The sequence below is a fragment of the Canis lupus genome, chromosome 5 (assembly GCF_003254725.2).
Source record: "Canis lupus dingo isolate Sandy chromosome 5, ASM325472v2, whole genome shotgun sequence".
Classification (NCBI taxonomy): domain Eukaryota; kingdom Metazoa; phylum Chordata; class Mammalia; order Carnivora; family Canidae; genus Canis; species Canis lupus.
In genome coordinates this window covers 81718469-81731276 of record NC_064247.1, presented here as the reverse complement: position 1 = coordinate 81731276, position 12808 = coordinate 81718469, and the positions used below count along the sequence as shown (strand labels likewise).

The following is a 12808-nucleotide window of genomic DNA, read 5'->3' as shown; positions in this document are numbered from 1 at the left end:
ATTAAAATCTTATTTTGAGGGGTGCCTGAGTGGCTCAGTTGGTGCCTCCACTCATGATCCCAAGGTCCTGGGATAAAGCCCCTCATCCTTTGCTCAGTGGGGAGTCTCATTCTCCCCCATTGCCCCGTTTTTCTCTCTCTGATAAATAAATAAATAAAAATATTTAAAAATCTTATTTTGAGGACAGGAGGACCTGTGGTCCCTTTTTAAAGGTGAATTTGCTATTTTTCTTTGTCTCAGATGAAAGCTGTTTGGGTGGGGAGTGGAGAGAACTGAAGCCTAACTGCCTATCCTCTTGGGGTCTCACAAACACCTGAAGTCTTGAGGGTCCCTGAGGGCTATCAGGGCCTGGAAGCTTGAGAGGTGGGCCGAGAAAAGGCCAAACCCTCAGGACAGAGTGAGCCACACAAGAGGTGCCAACCCCAGTAAGACTCAAAACAGAGACCAGACAATCGGGACTACTCATGGATGTGTATTTTAATAAAAATAATTCTGTCAAAATACAACAGGAGTTTTTTTCATCTCTCAAGTACAATTTAATAGGATGTTTTGTGTTAGAATTCTCTCTAAACCCTCCCACGCCCACAAGTTTCATGCTAATGCCAAATATCAACTTGCGAGGACAAAGGCAGAACCAGTGTGCACAATGTGGAGGACATCTGTTTCAGCTGTAGTTACTAATGGAGGAAAACCCTATGCAAAGAGGCGGCACCTGAGGCATTCAGAGTCCATGAACAGGCCACAGGTCTGGTGCACGGGACTGGCGGTCAAGTAGGGCTCTGCTGCCTGGCTGCCACACGGCGTGCATACCTGAGTTGTGAGCAACCAAAGAAACTTTCAGCTCTGACAGTTCTCTGCCTCATCTTCTTTGTGCTTGCTTAAGGGGTAGGAAGGCGCTGGGTGGCTGGGCAGTCCCCCCTTCTCCATCTCTTGGTGTCCCTGTCCTGGTGGCCTACCCCCAGCCACAGATTTGTGTGAGGATCAGAGGTTCTGGCTGTCTTTGCGTGGTCTGCCAGTGTCCGCTCTGGAAGGAGTGACCATTTGGTGGCACAAGGGGGAAAGATAAATAGGGAAGGCTGCTCCCCCAGGGCTGGACAACCCAACGGAACCGGGTCTTCTTCCTGACCCCACAGGTCAAGTCCAGCCCTTCACTGGGGTTCCTCCCAGGTGCCTTCCCCACTGTTGGCTCCCGGAAGCAGGCTGGTAGGACTGGGTGTGCATAAGGGGCTCCTCTGGCTGGCAGGCAGCCCTGGACTATCCATGAGATAGTGGACTCAAGCAGCTTGGTTTTGGTCCTCTCCACGGCTTGTGGGGCAAAGGCTTATGTCCCAAAGGCAAGCTGTCCAACTGGGACAGAGAGCCCCTCTGGAGAGGAACAGAGTAAACAACTTGGACTCAGCTGAAACAGTGAGATAAGGCACAGAAAATGGGGAGGTGGCCATGGGTACTGAGCACGAGTCAGGAGGACACCCAACCCCAAGCACACACAGCTGCCCTGGGCCCTCTTGGGCCCTCTCTCAGCCGCTCCACAACTTAAGCCCATGCACCCATCCCCATCCCTGACACACCCCTGAAGGTACCAGCTGCTCAGATACTGCTGGGGCCTTCCCCAGCCTAAGCCCTCACCCGCCATTTAGCTTCAGGACTAAACAGTGTTGCACAAGCCAGAGGGATGAGGTTAGTCCCAGCTCTGCCACATAATTTGCTGTGTGACTTTGGTTAAGTCATTTAATCTCCTGGGCCTGTCTCATTATCTGTAAAAGGAGAGGACTGGTGGAGTAGATGTTTTCTGAACCCCATTCTAGCTGCAAAAGCCTCTAGTTTTAATTCCCCATCCTGCTCAGCTCTGACCATTTTAACAGCTTGATGTTTCTGGGTTTGGGGGCCAGACATCCCCAGCCTTGCACAGGATGAGGTTCTTTACAGACAACACCTCCTCAACAGGCCACAGTCTGTGGGGTGCCAGCTGAGGCCCTGGTGGGGACCAAGAAAAGTAGCAGCCTGTAGGATCAGGTCCCAAGGCAGAACCCTGGGAGAGCAGAGGGCCAGGGCCCTAACCCTATCACCAGGAGTTGGTCCAACTCAATCACTTTTCCTGTCCAGTTGTGGGCATGTCAGGCAATGAGTATCTCAAGCCATATCACCATCCCTGTGTCCGCTGCCAGAGAACAGGAATCTACTCAGCCCTTGCTGAGGCAGGGATTGGAAGTTCAATTTCTGGCCTTCCCCCTTTGCAAGGGCTGCCTGTGTGCTCTCTCTCACTGTGAGGCAGATAGGGAAATCCCAGCCCCTCCTGGTGCTCCTCTGGGTAGGCCTCCTCCCTTCTTCCTCCTGGGTAGTCAGTCCTCTCAATGGATGGCCTGCCCAAGTCCTAGCAGCCATCTCAGCCCTTCCTTTCCTGATTCCCTGATGGCAGTACCAGGACTGTTTTTGCCTCACCAGCTGTGAGGATCCATCTGAAACAGCTGGGGTGACATTTGTAGAGCCCATGAGGTCCCTTCCTCCGGCCAGCAAATACTCCTAATAGTCTTTTCTGAGAGTGGTTGGGGCCAAGCTGCAGGGAGCTGCCTGGCACAGCTGCAGCAAAGCCTGGCCTAGTAGGTCAAGAGTTCCATCCACTCCAGCAACTGGTGGCCCAAGAATCTGCCTCCACAAAGTCCTAGCTTCTCAACAGAAAGCACTGATTCCATCAGAGCTGTGCAGAGACGGTGAAGATCCAGGCAGAAAGAAGGCAGCCCCTGTACTCAAGGGCCTCTGTCCTGGAATGGAGACATCCTCCCCGCAGCCTGACACACAGCAGCTCTTGGGTCAAAGGCAGGTAGTTTCCAGGCAATCAATTTAGAGTAAATGAATTATTTGGCCATCTTAACAAGGGAAAATAGGATGTTGAAAGGGGGAGAAAGGGAGGGGCAAGGCAGGCAGTGAGAGGCAGGGAAGAATGGTAGATAGCGTGCTGGCCAAGGACCCTCTACTCTCTTGCTTCACCGTGTAACCCTAGGCCAACTCATCCCTTCTCTGAAGCCTCAGCCCTGTAGTTCTCTGCTCACCCCAGCTCTCAGGAGCCTAGGACCCATACCTCTCAGATGCTGCAAACCAACTTAGCCTGACCTGTCTACTAAGTGGCCCCCAATGCCTATTGGGCTTCCCTAGGCCGCAGCTGGGCATATGACTCAACACAGGGGAAGCCTGAAATAAACTTATCACTTGGCTGAGGTGACAGAGATGATTCTTTTCTATGAGTTGGACTCAAATAAAAACATGGTGTCTGGACAGCCTCGCCCAAGAGGTGCTGGACCACTAACACTACGATAAATACTGTGTCTTTTTTTAATATATATATTTATATATATATAATCTCATTTTTTTACTTATGAAAATAATAAGCTATCACCAACTTGGATAGGCTTCATCACTAAATTAGCAGAAACCAGCTCAGCACAAGCTCTCCAGAGATAAATACTGGTGGCTCAGTCAGGAGGAAAAAAAAAAGATTAAAAAAACCCAACCCCTCCTCAAAAACAAGACCCCCCTTTCAAAGTAGAAGGCGCTACATGAGAGTAACCAGCCAATACTGTGTCAGAGGCCGCTGCACGTGAAGGGGAGAGAGAAACTGAGGGTGGGGGTGGGGGGAAGAAGGAAAAGGAAGAAGGAATGAAGGAGGGAGGGAGGGCAGGCAGGCAGGAAATAAAGAAGGAAGGAAAGAAGGAAGGAAGGGAGGGAGGGAGGGAAGGATGAAAGGACAGGAAAGGGAGTGGGGGAGGCCAGGCAGGAGGAATGGACTCTGCCCATGGCTTCCAGGTCCCTGCGCCAAATGCCTATGGAGGGCAGGGCTGCTCCAGCCCTGGGGCTGAGGGAGGGCCAGGTGGGGCCAGCTGGCATGGTCTGCTAGTGCAAGTAGTCGTCGACTCTGGCAAAGGAACAAGATCCCAGGCCTGCTCGGGCCATGAGCCGTAGACATTCAGATGCCTGACCCAGGGCGAGCATCAGAGGGGGCTGCTTTGGCAGGTTCTGAGACTCTGTGGAGGAGAGACAAGGCCTGGTCACTGCTTTGCCCAGGAGTTGGGCTCAGGGCAAAGTTCCCTTGGGAGCAGAAAGTAGGGGCAGTGGACAGAATCCCTTAAAACACAGTGTTCATATGTCTCTGTGTATGTCCCAACCACCAGCTCATGGCCCCGTAGCCATGCCAGGAACCTAAGGACCTAAGCTCTCTTCAGAGCCATGGGCTGGCCAGGCCCACAGTCATAAGCCCGGGTCTATCATGATGTAGTCAGCCAAGTCAGTTGGGCAGAAGGAGGTCAGGATTTAGGTTCAGCCATGGAAACCCAAGTCCTCTGGGCTACCAGAGATTGCCAGGGCAGAGCTCACTGACCTGATTTGAACAAACATCAGCAATTCCTGGGGAAAGAGTGGAGGGGCCACCTAGGGCACTCATGGACCAGCTTCTGTTTTTGTTAGATCCACTTACCTAAAATGGCGCTGTTAAGGGCAGCACACACAGGCTCCCTCTGGATGGGATCAAGCTGCTGGCCAACAGGGCAGCTCCAGGGGTCTGAGTATGCCAGCAGGCTAAAGGCATCCTAAGGGACAGGGCATTCTTGAGAGGACTGTGGTACATACCACACCCATAAACACCTCCATGGCTCCGGAGGGCATACAGGGCCCATACAGGCCCCATTGAGGGCACCACAAACCCTGAGCATAGGGTCAGAAAGGACTGTGCCCTCTCCAGGACCTAGAGAGGGTTGTGTCTATACTGGATGTCCCGTTTCCCATTGTGGACTTGACTAGAGCCCATTCTGTCCTGTTGCTGCTGCCCCCAAGGCCCTCCCAGGGTTGACCTGCCCCACCCCCATACCAAATGGGGGTCTGCTTTGTGTGAGCACCTGGCTTGTTCTATACCTGCAGCATCTCCGTGTGGGCCAAATTCTTGCCGTACTCCCGGCCCAGCTGCTCACTCAGTGCCTGCAACTCGCGACCGAACAGGATAATCCTTTCTGTGGCAGCCTGGTTGCCCCCACAGAGTTGCCGCCGAGGATGCCCATCATCTGCACCCAGAGCCCAGCAGAGAACAAATCATGAGGGATAAGGAGGAGAGGAGACTGGCGTGGGGACCCCAAAAAGGAGATGGCAATAAGGATCTTGGTGGCACTGCCAGAGGCAAGTTAGGTGGACCATCCATAGCTGAGGTGCTTTCTGTCCACCTAGCATGTGACTGGGAGTCTGGACTCAGCTTCTCTCCTTCCCACTCTGTACAGTGCTCATAAGAATGCCCACTCTCACCAACTCCCTCTAGCCTCAGACGCAGGGGCCCTGCTCTCAGCAGCAGGCCAGGGACCTTCCCGCTTCAAACACCCGTTCCTGACTGACTAAGGCAGCAGTGGACCAGGTCCGTTTAAAGCTTCTCAGGCTGACAAAGCCTGTCCATGCCAATCCCCTCCCAGGGGGCAAAGGCATCTGGACTAAGCTATTACCACCCATGTAACACCATGCTGGGCCATGGTTCTTACCCATGCTGGACTCATCTGTCTGTAGGTCCTCATGTTTGTAGGCGCCATTGACAATGCGTGTAGATACACTCTCCAGCACACCATTGGGGTAATGCTCTGCTTCCATCTCCATCTCACTGTCACTGTGGAGAAAGGTTGAGGTGGGAGTTGGCCACAGGCATGTGGTTAGGCGCAGCCTAGCTAGGCCTCCATTCAGGCTTCAGCCATAGGTTGCTGTAGGGAAAATCAAGGGACCCTAGGAGCATGAAAGGCTTCTTAGGCTCCAACACTTGGTGCCTACTCTGGTATCAGCTATCCCCAGAAACCTGTCACCTGATTTTCACTCTTGTCTCAATGCTGCCTCTGTGGCTTTCCTCTTCCTGGCCTTTGTCTGAGTTGGCACATCCCTTCTACCCATTCCTCCCCCATCCCCAGTGACCAGGGACCCCTGAGAAGTATCTCTAGGCACCAAACTCAGGTCAAGCACTGAGATATGCCTGGGGGCTGCTGAAAGCCACCTGTAGTCTACAGCCTAAAACTTTACTCTGCTGCCCCATCTGTCTGATCTCAAGCCATACCCAGTAAACGCTTCTTCAGTGTAGATCCTAGGGGTTCTGCTAGGCCTGGTCTCCCGTGAGGAGACATCCTCACCCTGGCGTTATCTCAGTCTGGCAGTGTCTCTTGAGAAAGTCAGGGCTGAGGAAAGTGGTAGCTAGGCCACAGGTAGCGCCAGAAGCTGGAGTCAATGCCTGGCCTGGCAAGTCAGTAGCAGCTACTCCAGGCACAGACCAGGGATGGAGGTGGGGGATTTAGAGCATGGGGTGTGGCACTCAAAACAGGCTACAGTGAGCCCAGCTGGCACAGAGGAAGCAGAGCAGGACAGGCACCTGGTCTCCTGGTTACTGGTGCTGCTGCGGGGCTGGGACTTGGTGGAATCTGTTGAGTTGGACTCGGAGTAATTGACAGATGATGGGGATGAGGAGGATGAGGAAGACGAGGAGGAAGAAGAGGAGCTGGGTGCAGGGTATTTACTGTGGTTCTGTTTGCTCTTCGAGGATGCGATGCCATTGCTGCAGCTGGGACTGTCTGCTCCTGGAAACCAGGGGACAGTCAGAAGAGGTGGGGCAGTTTGCCATAATGGGGCCCCAGGAATAACCACAGTGGTTCCATTTCCCTTCCCCCACATCCAACATTGGGCCCTGAGCCAAGCCCAGGGAAGGGCATGTAGGTGGCCTTCCTTCTCCACACCAGTGCTTCCCCGAGCCCTCTGGAGAGTGGCTGACCTGTGTTGTGCATGTGGGAACTACTAGGGCCGTGTCGGGGGCTGAGGCTGGGGGAGCCAGGGTAGCTGTCCTGGGACTTGGGACTTCGGGAGCTCAAGCTGCGGACCTCACTGTCAGTCCCATTCACCATCTCCACAAATTGTCGGCACCTGCAGAGGGAGCAGAGCGGCAATGCTCTGGGCTTGGTCTGGGCCATATGTTCCCACCACCAGCTGAGAGGGGCTGGGCTAGGAGGGAACTGGTGGTGCTCAAAACTTACTTGAGCATGAAGAGCAGGTTAGGGTTATGTTCCAGCAGTCCTGGATAGAAGTGCTGTGTGGTCTCAATGGCCTCACCCACACGGCCCTCCAGCACCAGCTTCTGGATCTCTGCAGAGAGCAAGAGTATGGCAGTGAGTGAAGGGCTGCAGACCTTCTTCACAGCCACATGCCTGCACACTACCAGCCCCAAGCATGGTCTAGCCAACAGTCAGGTGGGCTGGCTCAAAATGGCATGCCTGGTTGAGATGCTCACAGAAGAGGTTGAAGAAAGAACCTGGCCTCCCAGCCCCACAACAGACCCTGGTTTCTGCCAAGTTTCAGGGAGTCCTCAAAGAATGACAGAGGGAAACAGAGGCAGGACTCAATGCAGAGGCAGGAGAACAAATGTGGAGGCCTGCTCCTATGGAGGTCAGACAGCCAGGGCCCCGGGCATGGGGAGGGGCTCTGGCTCTGGGGGCATGATCTGGAGCTGGGCACCCAGGCTGCTTGGTATCCCTAGGTGCTCCTCTTCAGACAGACTTCTCTCCTTTCAGGCCTCACAATGGGGTGGCAATGGGAGCACAATGGTTTCTAGGCCAGGCCCCAAGTCTTGGCAATCTTCAGAGGCTTCAGCATGCTCCCTGCTGGGAGAGGAGGTCACCCTCCTCACACTGGCATCTCTGATGTTGACACCTCTCAGGCCATCAGCATCTTGCTCTTGCTCTGGGGCCTGGTGTATCTTGCTGGGAGCGACTTCTGGGTCTGAGGTTCTCATTTGTAGATCCCAAGTCTGGGATCCCTTTCCATCTGGCTGGCTGGGCGGAGCTTCTCTGGGAGACACGGACACATGCACATACACAGAGACGACAGGTTCAGAGACACAAGCAGGCACACACAGACATACACATCCACACACACCTGCTCTCCTTCACTCTCCTCTTCTCTTCCTATCTCCTCTCTGGGCTCTGTTTCCTCTTTCCCAGCACCCTCTTTCCACAAAAGAGCCCCAAACACATTACAGGCCAGTATAGTTTCCTTTGGCTCCTTCCTTTGGTGGTCTGTAAAACGCAGGACCAGAGGTGGAAGCAGAGAGAGGTGCTACCCCAGCAGCCACTGAGAACCAGCCTTCACCCTGTCTGACTACGTCAATCCTTTCTCTGGCCAGGAACAGACATAACGACTAAAGCTGAGTAAAGGGGAAAGGCAAGACATTGGTTTGCTAAGATGCAAACACATTCTTCCAGAAGACTAGGAGCAGGAGGCTGTTAGAATCCAGGATTCGGGGGAAGGAAAACAGGCACAGAGGAGTGAGAGTCAGCCATGCCGGGCCCCAGCCTGGGCCGGGCCATCAGAGTGTGCAGCAGGGAGGCCGCACTGAGGCACTCATTCCCATGCTGCCGGGCTGTCCGCCTGGGCAGCGCTGTCTTGAAGGAGGGGCAGAAGCAGAGCCTGGGGCTGTACTGGCTGGGCAGGGCCAGAGCCGAATGGACTCCTGACAGGTTACCCGAGGCTGGCACAAGCCAGAGAGCAGAGTTAGGGACAGGTGAGGGAAGGAGGGAGAGGGGAGAGGAGAATCAACCTTACTTTGTCTGTTCTTTATGGATGCTTGTTCTTCCTGAATCGGGGTTTCAGTCATTCGGGCAAAAGCCGTGGCTGTGGCACAATACCCATGATGCACCAGGTAAGATGAGACCATGCTAGAAGAAAGGAAATGCTCAAGGTGACACTCTAGAACTGCATTTCTCACTGATCATCTGATAGGACCAGCTACCTCCCTGTTTGGGCTTCCTGAAACACATCTTGGAGGTGCAACCTCCATAGAACGAGAATAAAGAGGCTATAATAGGGGATCCCTGGGTGGCGCAGCAGTTTGGCGCCTGCCTTTGGCCCAGGGCGCGATCCTGGAGACCCGGGATCGAATCCCACGTCGGGCTCCCGGTGCATGGAGCCTGCTTCTCGCTCTGCCTGTGTCTCTGCCTCATTCTCTCTCTCTCTCTGTGACTATCACAAATAAATAAAAATTAAAAAAAAAAAAAAAAAAAGAGGCTGCAACAAAATAAAAACATCCCCCGGTGCTCATGCAAGTCAGGCTGCGGAGGGGGTAGGCCCCACAGCTGTTCTCATGGCTTGGAGGAGGGGCTGCAGTTTCTCTGGAATATGCTGCCAACAAGTGGGCAAGTACGGTAACAAAAACAGTCGCAGAGGCACATACCGTCTCCTTACAGCAGCGGCTGCCTCCTGTGAACTGTGGCCAAGCCCAGAGATGGCCAAGAGTGTCTCTGAGGCTTCCTGGAGTGGCAGCCAGCCAAGCAGTTTAGGAGCTGCCCAGACAGAAGTGATGTGTGCCATGTGAGTGCCTTCTATAGATAGAGGGGCTCCTCTGCAGACCGTCCCACATGCCCAGCATTAAGCATTCCAGCTCAGCAGGTGAACCTGGCCTTCAGGAGTGCTGGCTCTAGAGGGTGATGGGGAGCTAACCCGTGACCCAAGCTACTCTACCATACACCACAAGTCAGGGGCCCAAGAAGCCAAGATACAGGCAACAACAGGGCCAATAGGAGCACAATCTTCGGGGAATGACCTGGACGAGTGCAACACTCAGTAGCCATTTGATCCCACTCGCAGCTGGCTGAGCGGTGGCACATGTGTGTATATGTGCATACACACCCATGTAGAGCAGAAGGGGGAGCCCTCACATCTGATATGCACAGAAGTGAATCCCTTGGTATAAACATGTGTCCAGTGTCATTACTGTAATTGCCAAACACAAATGTGAAAGGCACAGAAGTTCAGCTGTGTCCCCTCAGGTTTTAAGGAGTAAATGAGATGATACGTAGGGAGTGCCTAGCATAGAGTAAAAAGTCAATGAAATAAACCTCTGATTATGAAATTATGTACTTATCTTACACTCCAGATAATTATAATAACTATGTTATTATAAACACAAGGGCAAACATTTTTGACAAAACATGGTTCAGATGAGTCCACATGCACATCAGGAGCCACTAATATGTACAGTCCAGTGACTCAGTAATTCTACTTCTTGAAAGGACACCAAGAAAATAATCTTAAGTGTGAAAAGCTCTTTACTTAAAAAGGGTTGCCTATACAAGCAAAAGAGAGGAAATAACCTCAACCTCCCACCAAGGGAAGCTGGCCAAGGAGCTTGTGGTAAATTCGTCTCCAAGATAATCCAGCCATTAACAATGTTCATAAAATGAAGTTGCATGAAATCACAGGATACAAGTTATTTGTCAGTCTTGGCAAATACTACATATGAACACACACCAGCACACATATAAACACATATAAGCACACTGTAAGCTGAGAGTATCATTCCCTGCTCAACACAGCTGCGGCAGCTCCACCTCTCCCATTGCCTGTCCCAGCAAGCCTGCTTAGGGACTGGCACCGTACTGACTACTGACTTCCCTCCAAGGAAGAGCTTCTCAGTAGCTCTGAGAGCTGAAAACAAAACAGTGCTGCTCTTCCTGAGAAGGGTCTGGCCACCTAACCTCTGCCTCAGCCCTGCCCCATGGCCTGCCTCTGTATCAATCCTTTAAGAAAGGAAGACTGCATGAAGAACCCAGTGTGCAACCCCACCCCACCCCACCCCACCCCACCCCACCCAAGAGACTGTGCTACCTGTGTGCCTTTGCAAGGCAATAATCAGGGCTAGTGGAAGCCCAGCCATTCTCTGTCCACCCTTGGAAGCCAAGCTAACAAGCTCACCCACCTCCTAGCTCAGTGGGTACTGGTTATTGCCTCACTCAGGCCTGCAGCTGGCATGTAGAAGAGAGACCCAAACCTTGCCTCCCTTCAGATTCTTATCAAGACTGGCTTCCCGGACAGTTTGGAAACTAATCATCCAAGAGCCAGACAGGCTGGCCTCATTAAGATTCTCTTCTGGCCACTGCTGCCATGAATGCGTGGGACTTAGATGGATGATGACCCTGAGAGATGACCTCAGGCCAGAGTCACAGCATGATGGATATTCCCTATTGTGTAAAAAAGAGTCCAAAGATGAAGAGACCATGGGGCATCCTAGTACATCCTCTGCAAAATGACCTGGGAAGGAAAACAGCTCTGCTGGTGATACTACATTACATGCAGAGCCTTCCAATCTAGTTGAGGGAGGCAAAGGCTTAATTAGGAATAGAACTAGAGAACTGAGCAGAAGCTGTCTGTTCAGTAAGAGGAAAGCAGGAGAGCAGCAGGCAGAGTCACCCTGGGAGTGCTTTCCAGAGGGAACGGCTACCACTGGAGTTCATAAGGGCAGCCTGAAGAGGTACAGGGGCCTATAGCAGAGTGAGGCCCCTGGGATGGGCCAGCGCTGGGTAAGGGCGGGAGTGGGGCACTCACTTCTGCAGCACCGCCTGCCACTCGCCAAGCCGGGCACTGATGGGGAAGCAGTGCACAGTGCCTTGGACCTTGGCACGCCACTCCCGCATGTAGTCCTCAATGTCAAACAGGAAGGGCTGCTGCCCAAAGTTGGCGTCCACAATCTCCCCAGGTGTCTGCAGGCCTACGGTGGGGTAGAGGTTGGCCTGAGGAGGAGAATGAAATGTCAGTTGGGCCCTGAGGGCAATGGGGCAGCAGGGCATCGCCTTACCTCTGGTGCAGAGAGGGAAGGCGCTGGCTCCTGCAGGCCACTACTCCAGCTTTTGAAAGACTTGCAAGGCTGAAGGAGGTGGGACTAAGCCACATACTGCCCACCTCCCTACCAGAGACACCATTCCCCAGAGCTTAAGGACAGAAAGCAAAAGAAAAGCAAGCCAAGCTCAAAGTGGAGTCTCCTGCCCTGCAACAGAGGCTATGGTGTCCCCAAAGCCCAAGGTTCCCCTTTGGGGCTCAGCCGGGGCACACAAAGGTAGGCCAGGCTCCACGACCCTGCAGGCGTGCCCATGAAGATCTGCTACACAGGTGGCTAATAGCTCCATGACCCTGCAGGCATGCCCATGAAGATCTGCTACACAGGTGGCTAATGGCTCCTTTCAGAATGATCTACAATCAAGGATCCCTTTGCCACCAAAAAAGGACTATATGACAGGGCAGGAAGGGATAGGGGTGACAGGAAAGGAAAGTGGGGAGGAGGAGAACATGGCAAAAGGGGTAGGTGGTTTGGAACCCCCAGATGCTGGCAAAGGGTAAAGAGAAGCCACTGTCCTTCCTGTCAGAGGCACACTAAAAGGAGGATCTTCTGGCTAGTGAGGTTTGGGCATATCCCTCCATGGGCGGTGGGGCTCCCTGGTTTCCACGCATTGCCTGCCATGGCCAACTTAACCAGATCATTCCCTCCCTCAATGCTTCCTGTGGCTCTGCACTGCTACTGAGCAGTGTCTCGCCAGCCGCCTCCTCAAGGTCACTGGGCCCCCAGTCCTCTCTTCCACGTTCCAACCTCAGGTCATGTGTCATTTCTGAGTATCACATGCCTTTACTGCACACTGGGTTCAGCCTGCCATAAGCTCTGAATCCTAAGACCTCTTGCTTCCTTCCTTTCCCCTCCCAACCTCTGTGCCACAGGCAAAGCTCATCCCCTCCAGCAAGACTTCCTGGACCGTCACTGCCCTCGGTGATGCTCCCCACCTTGGAGCAGCCATGCACTTCTTAGCACCTGGCAACTACCCACATTCGTGTCTGCTTATTTTATGTCACGTCTCCACAACTAGACGATTCCCTAGACAGGGTAAGAATTCTCCTGTCTTTCTATTTGCCTAGGACTTCAGCCCTTCTCTGGGGTCAGATCAGAAGGATTCTGATCTACAGGTAAGAATTTGTAATAGGAGCTTGGATGCTGCAG

The 12808-nt window shown here is 53.2% G+C and overlaps 1 protein-coding gene across 4 annotated transcripts in view; it reads right to left on the bottom strand.

Annotated features, from left to right (window-relative positions):
* Positions 1-459: 459 nt before the first annotated feature.
* The window catches only part of RANBP10 (RAN binding protein 10), a 74161-nt gene continuing 61812 nt past the window's right edge, over positions 460-12808 (bottom strand). For all 4 annotated transcript variants that reach the window (XM_025426568.3, XM_049109654.1, XM_025426569.3 and 1 more), the window contains 9 exons: positions 11371-11555; positions 8593-8705; positions 7029-7137; positions 6770-6918; positions 6374-6578; positions 5508-5629; positions 4900-5045; positions 4466-4577; positions 460-4016 (listed from right to left, as the gene is read on the bottom strand). In XM_025426568.3, the coding sequence (XP_025282353.1) occupies positions 3886-4016; positions 4466-4577; positions 4900-5045; positions 5508-5629; positions 6374-6578; positions 6770-6918; positions 7029-7137; positions 8593-8705; positions 11371-11555 (1272 nt within the window). In that variant the 3' untranslated portion in view covers positions 460-3885. The remainder of the gene's footprint in view (positions 4017-4465; positions 4578-4899; positions 5046-5507; positions 5630-6373; positions 6579-6769; positions 6919-7028; positions 7138-8592; positions 8706-11370; positions 11556-12808) is intronic.